Below are 11,098 nucleotides of genomic sequence, written 5' to 3' on the forward strand. Positions count from 1 at the left end.
GAGGTTAGAGATAGGGAGGGGGTGGAGGAGCTGGAGGATGTTAGAGATAGGGAGGGGGTGTAGGGGCTGGAGGGGGTTACAGAGATAGGGAGGGGGTGTAGGAGCTGGAGGAGGTTACAGAGATAGGGAGGGGGTGTAGGGGACTGGAGGAGGTTACAGAGATAGGGAGGGGGTGTAGGGGCTGGAGGAGGTTACAGAGATAGGGAGGGAGTGCAGGGGCTGGAGGAGGTTACAGAGATAGGGAGGGGGTGTCGGGGCTGGAGGAGGTCACAGAGATAGGGAGGGGGTGTAGGGGCTGGAGGAGGTTACAGAGATAGGGAGGGGGGTACAGGGGCTGGAGGAGGTTACAGAGATAGGGAGGGGTGTAGGGGCTGGAGGAGGTTACAGAGATAGGGAGGGAGTGCAGGGGCTGGAGGAGGTTACAGAGATAGGGAGGGAGTGCAGGGGCTGGAGGAGGTTACAGAGATAGGGAGGGGGTGTAGGGGCTGGAGGAGGTTACAGAGATAGGGAGGGGGTGTAGGGGCTGGAGGAGGCTACAGAGATAGGGAGGGGGTGTAGGGGCTGGAGGAGGTTACAGAGATAGGGAGGGAGTGCAGGGGCTGGAGGAGGTTACAGAGATAGGGAGGGAGTGCAGGGGCTGGAGGAGGTTACAGAGATAGGGAGGGGGTGTAGGGGCTGGAGGAGGTTACAGAGATAGGGAGGGGGTGTAGGGGCTGGAGGAGGTTACAGAGATAGGGAGGGGGTGTAGGGGCTGGAGGGGGTTACAGAGATAGGGAGGGGGTGTAGGAGCTGGAGGAGGTTACAGAGATAGGGAGGGGGTGCAGGGGCTGGAGGAGGTTACAGAGATAGGGAGGGGGTGTAGGGGCTGGAGGAGGTTACAGAGATAGGGAGGGAGTGCAGGGGCTGGAGGAGGTTACAGAGATAGGGAGGGGGTGTAGGAGCTGGAGGAGGGTACAGAGATAGGGAGGGGGTGTAGGGGCTGGAGGAGGGTGCAGAGATAGGGAGGGGGTATAGGAGCTGGAGGAGGTTACAGAGATAGGGAGGGGGTGTAGGGGCTGGAGGAGGGTGCAGAGATAGGGAGGGGGTGTAGGAGCTGGAGGGGGTTACAGAGATAGGGAGGGGGTGTAGGGGCTGGAGGAGGTTACAGAGATAGGGAGGGGGTGTAGGGGCTGGAGGAGGTTACAGAGATAGGGAGGGGGTGTAGGGGCTGGAGGGGGTTACAGAGATAGGGAGGGGGTGTAGGGGCTGGAGGGGGTTACAGAGATAGGGAGGGGGTGTAGGGGCTGGAGGAGGGTGCAGAGATAGGGAGGGGGTGTATGAGCTGGAGGAGGTTACAGAGATAGGGAGGGGGTGTAGGGGCTGGAGGAGGGTGCAGAGATAGGGAGGGGGTGTAGGGGCTGGAGGAGGTTACAGAGATAGGGAGGGGGTGTAGGGGCTGGAGGAGGTTACAGAGATAGGGAGGGGGTGTAGGGGCTGGAGGGGGTTACAGAGATAGGGAGGGGGTGTAGGGGCTGGAGGGGGTTACAGAGATAGGGAGGGGGTGTAGGAGCTGGAGGAGGGTACAGAGATAGGGAGGGGGTGTAGGGGCTGGAGGGGGTGACAGAGATAGGGAGGGGGTGTAGGGGCTGGAGGGGGTTACAGAGATAGGGAGGGGGTGTAGGGGCTGGAGGAGGGTGCAGAGATAGGGAGGGGGTGTAGGAGCTGGAGGAGGTTACAGAGATAGGGAGGGGGTGTAGGGGCTGGAGGGGGTTACAGAGATAGGGAGGGGGTGTAGGGGCTGGAGGAGGTTAGAGATAGGGAGGGGGTGTAGGAGCTGGAGGAGGTTAGAGATAGGGAGGGGGTGGAGGAGCTGGAGGAGGTTACAGAGATAGGGAGGGGGTGTAGGAGCTGGAGGAGGTTAGAGATAGGGAGGGGGTGTAGGAGCTGGAGGAGGTTACAGAGATAGGGAGGGGGTGTAGGGGCTGGAGGAGGTTAGAGAGATAGGGAGGGGTGTAGGGGCTGGAGGAGGTTAGAGATAGGGAGGGGGTGTAGGGGCCGGAGGAGGTTACAGAGATAGGGAGGGGGTGTAGGGGCTGGAGGAGGTTACAGAGATAGGGAGGGGGTGTAGGAGCTGGAGGAGGTTACAGAGATAGGGAGGGGGTGTAGGAGCTGGAGGAGGTTAGAGATAGGGAGGGGGTGTAGGAGCTGGAGGAGGTTACAGAGATAGGGAGGGGGTGTAGGGGCTGGAGGAGGTTAGAGAGATAGGGAGGGGTGTAGGGGCTGGAGGAGGTTAGAGATAGGGAGGGGGTGTAGGGGCTGGAGGAGGTTACAGAGATAGGGAGGGGGTGTAGGGGCTGGAGGGGGTTACAGAGATAGGGAGGGGGTGTAGGAGCTGGAGGAGGTTACAGAGATAGGGAGGGGGTGTAGGGGACTGGAGGAGGTTACAGAGATAGGGAGGGGGTGTAGGGGCTGGAGGGGGTTACAGAGATAGGGAGGGGGTGTAGGAGCTGGAGGAGGTTAGAGATAGGGAGGGGGTGTAGGAGCTGGAGGAGGTTACAGAGATAGGGAGGGAGGTGTTGGGGCTGGAGGAGGTTAGAGATAGGGAGGGGGTGTAGGGGCTGGAGGGGGTAACAGAGATAGGGAGGGGGTGTAGGAGCTGGAGGAGGTTACAGAGATAGGGAGGGGGTGTAGGGGACTGGAGGAGGTTACAGAGATAGGGAGGGGGTGTAGGGGCTGGAGGAGGTTACAGAGATAGGGAGGGAGTGCAGGGGCTGGAGGAGGTTACAGAGATAGGGAGGGGTGTAGGGGCTGGAGGAGGTTACAGAGATAGGGAGGGAGTGCAGGGGCTGGAGGAGGTTACAGAGATAGGGAGGGGGTGTAGGGGCTGGAGGGGGTTACAGAGATAGGGAGGGGGTGTAGGAGCTGGAGGAGGGTACAGAGATAGGGAGGGGGTGTAGGGGCTGGAGGAGGGTGCAGAGATAGGGAGGGGGTGTAGGAGCTGGAGGAGGTTACAGAGATAGGGAGGGGGTGTAGGAGCTGGAGGAGGTTACAGAGATAGGGAGGGGGTGTAGGGGCTGGAGGGGGTTACAGAGATAGGGAGGGGGTGTAGGGGCTGGAGGAGGGTGCAGAGATAGGGAGGGGGTGTATGAGCTGGAGGAGGTTACAGAGATAGGGAGGGGGTGTAGGGGCTGGAGGAGGGTGCAGAGATAGGGAGGGGGTGTAGGAGCTGGAGGAGGTTACAGAGATAGGGAGGGGGCGTAGGGGCTGGAGGGGGTTACAGAGATAGGGAGGGGGTGTAGGGGCTGGAGGAGGTTAGAGATAGGGAGGGGGTGTAGGAGCTGGAGGAGGTTAGAGATAGGGAGGGGGTGTAGGAGCTGGAGGAGGTTACAGAGATAGGGAGGGGGTGTAGGAGCTGGAGGAGGTTAGAGAAAGGGAGGGGGTGTAGGAGCTGAAGGAGGTTACAGAGATAGGGAGGGGGTGTAGGGGCTGGAGGAGGTTAGAGAGATAGAGAGGGGTGTAGGGGCTGGAGGAGGTTAGAGATAGGGAGGGGGTGTAGGGGCTGGAGGAGGTTACAGAGATAGGGAGGGGGTGTAGGGGCTGGAGGAGGTTACAGAGATAGGGAGGGGGTGTAGGAGCTGGAGGAGGTTACAGAGATAGGGAGGGGGTGTAGGAGCTGGAGGAGGTTAGAGATAGGGAGGGGGTGTAGGAGCTGGAGGAGGTTACAGAGATAGGGAGGGGGTGTAGGGGCTGGAGGAGGTTAGAGAGATAGGGAGGGGTGTAGGGGCTGGAGGAGGTTAGAGATAGGGAGGGGGTGTAGGGGCTGGAGGAGGTTACAGAGATAGGGAGGGTGTGTAGGGGCTGGAGGAGGTTACAGAGATAGGGAGGGGGTGTAGGGGACTGGAGGAGGTTACAGAGATAGGGAGGGGGTGTAGGGGCTGGAGGGGGTTACAGAGATAGGGAGGGAGTGTAGGAGCTGGAGGAGGTTAGAGAGAGGGAGGGGGTGTAGGAGCTGGAGGAGGTTACAGAGATAGGGAGGGGGGTGTTGGGGCTGGAGGAGGTTAGAGATAGGGAGGGGGTGGAGGAGCTGGAGGATGTTAGAGATAGGGAGGGGGTGTAGGGGCTGGAGGGGGTTACAGAGATAGGGAGGGGGTGTAGGAGCTGGAGGAGGTTACAGAGATAGGGAGGGGGTGTAGGGGACTGGAGGAGGTTACAGAGATAGGGAGGGGGTGTAGGGGCTGGAGGAGGTTACAGAGATAGGGAGGGAGTGCAGGGGCTGGAGGAGGTTACAGAGATAGGGAGGGGGTGTCGGGGCTGGAGGAGGTCACAGAGATAGGGAGGGGGTGTAGGGGCTGGAGGAGGTTACAGAGATAGGGAGGGGGGTACAGGGGCTGGAGGAGGTTACAGAGATAGGGAGGGGTGTAGGGGCTGGAGGAGGTTACAGAGATAGGGAGGGAGTGCAGGGGCTGGAGGAGGTTACAGAGATAGGGAGGGAGTGCAGGGGCTGGAGGAGGTTACAGAGATAGGGAGGGGGTGTAGGGGCTGGAGGAGGTTACAGAGATAGGGAGGGGGTGTAGGGGCTGGAGGAGGCTACAGAGATAGGGAGGGGGTGTAGGGGCTGGAGGAGGTTACAGAGATAGGGAGGGAGTGCAGGGGCTGGAGGAGGTTACAGAGATAGGGAGGGAGTGCAGGGGCTGGAGGAGGTTACAGAGATAGGGAGGGGGTGTAGGGGCTGGAGGAGGTTACAGAGATAGGGAGGGGGTGTAGGGGCTGGAGGAGGTTACAGAGATAGGGAGGGGGTGTAGGGGCTGGAGGGGGTTACAGAGATAGGGAGGGGGTGTAGGAGCTGGAGGAGGTTACAGAGATAGGGAGGGGGTGCAGGGGCTGGAGGAGGTTACAGAGATAGGGAGGGGGTGTAGGGGCTGGAGGAGGTTACAGAGATAGGGAGGGAGTGCAGGGGCTGGAGGAGGTTACAGAGATAGGGAGGGGGTGTAGGAGCTGGAGGAGGGTACAGAGATAGGGAGGGGGTGTAGGGGCTGGAGGAGGGTGCAGAGATAGGGAGGGGGTGTAGGAGCTGGAGGAGGTTACAGAGATAGGGAGGGGGTGTAGGGGCTGGAGGAGGGTGCAGAGATAGGGAGGGGGTGTAGGAGCTGGAGGGGGTTACAGAGATAGGGAGGGGGTGTAGGGGCTGGAGGAGGTTACAGAGATAGGGAGGGGGTGTAGGGGCTGGAGGAGGTTACAGAGATAGGGAGGGGGTGTAGGGGCTGGGGGGGGTTACAGAGATAGGGAGGGGGTGTAGGGGCTGGAGGGGGTTACAGAGATAGGGAGGGGGTGTAGGGGCTGGAGGAGGGTGCAGAGATAGGGAGGGGGTGTATGAGCTGGAGGAGGTTACAGAGATAGGGAGGGGGTGTAGGGGCTGGAGGAGGGTGCAGAGATAGGGAGGGGGTGTAGGGGCTGGAGGAGGTTACAGAGATAGGGAGGGGGTGTAGGGGCTGGAGGAGGTTACAGAGATAGGGAGGGGGTGTAGGGGCTGGAGGGGGTTACAGAGATAGGGAGGGGGTGTAGGGGCTGGAGGGGGTTACAGAGATAGGGAGGGGGTGTAGGGGCTGGAGGAGGGTGCAGAGATAGGGAGGGGGTGTAGGAGCTGGAGGAGGTTACAGAGATAGGGAGGGGGTGTAGGGGCTGGAGGGGGTTACAGAGATAGGGAGGGGGTGTAGGGGCTGGAGGAGGTTAGAGATAGGGAGGGGGTGTAGGAGCTGGAGGAGGTTAGAGATAGGGAGGGGGTGGAGGAGCTGGAGGAGGTTACAGAGATAGGGAGGGGGTGTAGGAGCTGGAGGAGGTTAGAGATAGGGAGGGGGTGTAGGAGCTGGAGGAGGTTACAGAGATAGGGAGGGGGTGTAGGGGCTGGAGGAGGTTAGAGAGATAGGGAGGGGTGTAGGGGCTGGAGGAGGTTAGAGATAGGGAGGGGGTGTAGGGGCCGGAGGAGGTTACAGAGATAGGGAGGGGGTGTAGGGGCTGGAGGAGGTTACAGAGATAGGGAGGGGGTGTAGGAGCTGGAGGAGGTTACAGAGATAGGGAGGGGGTGTAGGAGCTGGAGGAGGTTAGAGATAGGGAGGGGGTGTAGGAGCTGGAGGAGGTTACAGAGATAGGGAGGGGGTGTAGGGGCTGGAGGAGGTTAGAGAGATAGGGAGGGGTGTAGGGGCTGGAGGAGGTTAGAGATAGGGAGGGGGTGTAGGGGCTGGAGGAGGTTACAGAGATAGGGAGGGGGTGTAGGGGCTGGAGGGGGTTACAGAGATAGGGAGGGGGTGTAGGAGCTGGAGGAGGTTACAGAGATAGGGAGGGGGTGTAGGGGACTGGAGGAGGTTACAGAGATAGGGAGGGGGTGTAGGGGCTGGAGGGGGTTACAGAGATAGGGAGGGGGTGTAGGAGCTGGAGGAGGTTAGAGATAGGGAGGGGGTGTAGGAGCTGGAGGAGGTTACAGAGATAGGGAGGGAGGTGTTGGGGCTGGAGGAGGTTAGAGATAGGGAGGGGGTGTAGGGGCTGGAGGGGGTAACAGAGATAGGGAGGGGGTGTAGGAGCTGGAGGAGGTTACAGAGATAGGGAGGGGGTGTAGGGGACTGGAGGAGGTTACAGAGATAGGGAGGGGGTGTAGGGGCTGGAGGAGGTTACAGAGATAGGGAGGGAGTGCAGGGGCTGGAGGAGGTTACAGAGATAGGGAGGGGGTGTAGGGGCTGGAGGGGGTTACAGAGATAGGGAGGGGGTGTAGGAGCTGGAGGAGGTTACAGAGATAGGGAGGGGGTGTAGGGGACTGGAGGAGGTTACAGAGATAGGGAGGGGGTGTAGGGGCTGGAGGAGGTTACAGAGATAGGGAGGGAGTGCAGGGGCTGGAGGAGGTTACAGAGATAGGGAGGGGGTGCCGGGGCTGGAGGAGGTTACAGAGATAGGGAGGGGGTGTAGGGGCTGGAGGAGGTTACAGAGATAGGGAGGGGGGTACAGGGGCTGGAGGAGGTTACAGAGATAGGGAGGGGGTGTAGGGGCTGGAGGAGGCTACAGAGATCGGGAGGGGTGTAGGGGCTGGAGGAGGTTACAGAGATAGGGAGGGGGTGCAGGGGCTGGAGGGGGTTACAGAGATAGGGAGGGTGTGTAGGGGCTGGAGGAGGTTACAGAGATAGGGAGGGGGTGTCGGGGCTGGAGGGGGTCACAGAGATAGGGAGGGGAGGTAGGGGCTGGAGGAGGCTGCAGAGATACGGAGGGGGTGTAGGGGCATGGGCGGACGATGCCTTACCTGGTCGATCTGTTCCTGTGGGGCCTGCGTGATGTTGAAAGGCACCTGGCGTCCGGAGGGGTGACTGAGGCAGAATTCCGAGTCGCAGAAGTTGCCGTCTCCCTCCACATTGTGCAAACTCTCCCACACCACCTTCTGCTCCGACAGGAAGCCCTGGTCAGTCACCAGGAGATACAGGTGGCCCTGCACGCAGTAACACACACAGCACGTCAGCACTGACCCTCCCACAGTGCGGTGCTCCCTCAGCACTGACCCTCCCACAGTGCGGCGCTCCCTCAGCACCGACCCTCCCACAGTGCGGCGCTCCCTCAGCACCGACCCTCCCACAGTGCGGCGCTCCCTCAGCACCGACCCTCCCACAGTGCGGCGCTCCCTCAGCACCGACCCTCCCACAGTGCGGCGCTCCCTCAGCACCGACCCTCCCACTGTGCGGCGCTCCCTCAGCACCGACACTCCCACAGTGCGGCGCTCCCTCAGCACTGACCCACAGTGCGGCGCTCCCTCAGCACTGACCCACAGTGCGGCGCTCCCTCAGCACTGACCCTCCCACAGTGCGGCGCTCCCTCAGCACCGACCTCCCACAGTGCGGCGCTCCCTCAGCACTGACCCTCCCACAGTGCGGCGCTCCCTCAGCACCGACCCTCCCACAGTGCGGCGCTCCCTCAGCACCGACCCTCCCACAGTGCGGCGCTCCCTCAGCACCGACCCTCCCACAGTGCGGCGCTCCCTCAGCACCGACCCTCCCACAGTGCGGCGCTCCTTAGCACCGACACTCCCACAGTGCGGCGCTCCCTCAGCACTGACCCACAGTGCGGCGCTCCCTCAGCACTGACCCACAGTGCGGCGCTCCCTCAGCACTGACCCTCCCACAGTGCGGCGCTCCCTCAGCACCGACCTCCCACAGTGCGGCGCTCCCTCAGCACTGACCCTCCCACAGTGCGGCGCTCCCTCAGCACTGACCCTCCCACAGTGCAGCACTCCCTCAGCACTGACCCTCCCACAGTGCGGGGCTCCCTCAGCACCAACCCTAACACAGTGCGGCACTCCCTCAGCACTGACCCTGCCACAGTGCGGCGCTCCCTCAGCACTGACCCTCCCACAGTGCGGCGCTCCCTCAGCACTGACCCTCCCACAGTGCGGCGCTCCCTCAGCACTGACCCTCCCACAGTGCGGCGCTCCCTCAGCACTGACCCTCCCACAGTGCGGCGCTCCCTCAGCACTGACCCTCCCACAGTGCGGCGCTCCCTCAGCACTGACCCCCCCGACAGTGTGGTGCTCCCTCAGCACTGACCCTCCCACAGTGTGGCGCTCCCTCAGCACTGACCCTCCCACAGTGTGGCGCTCCCTCAGCACTGACCCTCCCACAGTGCGGCGCTCCCTCAGCACTGACCCTCCCACAGTGCGGCACTCCCTCAGCACCGACCCTCCCACAGTGCGGCACTCCCTCAGCACTGACCCACAGTGCGGCGCTCCCTCAGCACCGACCCTCCCACAGTGCGGCACTCCCTCAGCACCGACCCTCCCACAGTGCGGCGCTCCCTCAGCACTGACCCACAGTGCGGCGCTCCCTCAGCACCGACCCTCCCACAGTGCGGCACTCCCTCAGCACTGACCCTCCCACAGTGCAGCGCTCCCTCAGCACTGACCCTCCCACAGTGCGGCGCTCCCTCAGCACTGACCCTCCCACAGTGCGGCGCTCCCTCAGCACTGACCCTCCCACAGTGCAGCGCTCCCTCAGCACTGACCCTCCCACAGTGCGGGGCTCCCTCAGCACTGACCCTCCCACAGTGCGGCGCTCCCTCAGCACCGACCCTCCCACAGTGCAGCACTCCCTCAGCACTGACCCTCCCACAGTGCGGCGCTCCCTCAGCACTGACCCTCCCACAGTGCAGCACTCCCTCAGCACTGACCCTCCCAAAGTGCGGCGTTCCCTCAGCACCGACCCTCCCACAGTGCGGTGCTCCCTCAGCACTGACCCTCCCACAGTGCAGCACTCCCTCAGCACTGACCCTCCCACAGTGCGGCGCTCCCTCAGCACTGACCCTCCCACAGTGCGGTGCTCCCTCAGCACTGACCCTCCCACAGTGCGGTGCTCCCTCAGCACCGACCCTCCCACAGTGCGGTGCTCCCTCAGCACTGACCCTCCCACAGTGCGGCGCTCCCTCAGCACTGACCCTCCCACAGTGAGGCGCTCCCTCAGCACTGCCGTTGGCAGGGGGTGGGGTGTATTCCGTACCTTGTGTTTGATGAGGGTGCTGAAATGATTGTTCCGGAAGAAGACGCACAGTTCGTCCTCCTTGGCAGCAGAAGTCAACTCACAGAGGCCGTGATAGGTCAGCTGTGTTGCCGTGGCGTCCAGGAACTGCTCCGCCACCAGGCCTGGTCAGGAGGGAGAGAAGGGGTGGGGGGGTTAGCGTCACCGTCACCTGCCCTCCTCCCTCCCCTACCTCCCCCACCCCCCTCTCCAATTACCACCCTCCCTCCCAGCCCCCTCCTGACACCCTCCACCCCCGCGGCAGATTCGCAACGCATCGCCCGGGAGAGGCGCTTCTGGACTATTGAACCGGGGGAGGCATCGCATCTGGTGTCAACCGGAAATTCGGCAGGGAGAGGCATCACATCTAAAGCCACTCCCAATGCTGGAGGGAGTTCGTTGGGGGGGGGGGGTATCGATTGATGGGGATTCGGAGCAGATCCCTGGATGGATCTCACCAACAGGAGGGGCTATTCCTGGATTGGGGGGAGGGGTGGAAGTCGGCGATCTTCGTAGGGGGGGGTCTGTGATCGTCCTGGGGTTTGTAGCGGATGGGATTGGAGGGGGGGTTGCTCAGAGCCGGGTAACAGACACTGGGCGTGATCCGGGAGACCTGGTCCTGGGGGGAAAGAGCGAGAGAGTGAGGGGGAGTGGCGGCAGAGATCGGATCTCCCCTCGCTCCCGATCGAGGAAAGGCTGTCTCTGGACTGATCAGCTATGACAGGCAGCACGCCGGTTCCCAGCGACCCCCCCCCGGGCTCCCGCCGGATCACTCCCTCACCTTCACTGACCAGCGCACTGTCCGAGGAGTGCTTCGAACTGATAATCTTCTCCACCAGTTGGTTGTAGCTGCATCTGCCTACCGCCTGGATGGTCTCATAGCTCTGCAGCGAGGGAGGGAGGGAGGGAGAGATAGTGCTGTGACGTTAGTGCCTGACAAATTATTTTTAAAATTGTAAAAATGCTTGAGAGTTGTAAACTTGCTATATTTGGAGAGCTAAAAGAGGTGTCGGTACATCCAGTACACAGACTGAAACAATGCATCAGAGGCAAAAACAACAGGCTTGCTTTGGTAGCAGGCTTCAGGTATTTGAATCAGAACACATTCTTGAATTCTAACAATTTGAAATAGGCATTTGAACGGCAGCAGCAGCCTACCAGATTTGAATTTGACGTTTTAGTCACTTGTAAACCAATCAAAGAACAGTACAGCACAGGAACAGCCCTTCGGCCCTCTAAGTCTGCGCCGATCATGATGCCTGCCTCAATTAAAACCGTACGCACTTACAGAGTCCGTATCCTTCCATTCCCATCCCATTCATGTATTTGTCTAGTTGCCCATTAAATGCCGCTATCATACCCCCTCAACCTCCGTCGTTCCAGTGAGAACAAGTTTCTCCAGCCTCTCCTCATAGCTAATGCCCTCCAGACCAGGCAACATCCTGGTAAATCATTTCTGTAACCCTCTCCAAAGCCTCCACATCCTTCTGGTAGTGTGGCAGCCAGGATTGAACACCTCCCCGGGCAGTGCGTTCCAGACATTCACCACCCTCTGCGTAAAAACACTTACCTCACACATCTCC

At 61.4% G+C, this 11,098-nt stretch overlaps 1 protein-coding gene across 1 annotated transcript in view; it reads right to left on the reverse strand.

Moving 5' to 3' along the window:
• Positions 1–10,399, reverse strand: part of LOC144488740 (ubiquitin carboxyl-terminal hydrolase MINDY-1-like) — a gene marked incomplete at its 5' end in the record, with an annotated part of 65,413 nt that extends 55,014 nt beyond the window's left edge. The window contains 3 exons of the mRNA XM_078206839.1: positions 7,262–7,444; positions 9,498–9,640; positions 10,297–10,399. Of these exons, the coding sequence (XP_078062965.1) occupies positions 7,262–7,444; positions 9,498–9,640; positions 10,297–10,399 (429 nt within the window). The remainder of the gene's footprint in view (positions 1–7,261; positions 7,445–9,497; positions 9,641–10,296) is intronic.
• Between the last annotated feature and the right edge of the window lie 699 nt (positions 10,400–11,098).

The sequence above is a fragment of the Mustelus asterias genome, unplaced genomic scaffold (genome assembly GCF_964213995.1).
Source record: "Mustelus asterias unplaced genomic scaffold, sMusAst1.hap1.1 HAP1_SCAFFOLD_1829, whole genome shotgun sequence".
Classification (NCBI taxonomy): Eukaryota; Metazoa; Chordata; class Chondrichthyes; order Carcharhiniformes; family Triakidae; genus Mustelus; species Mustelus asterias.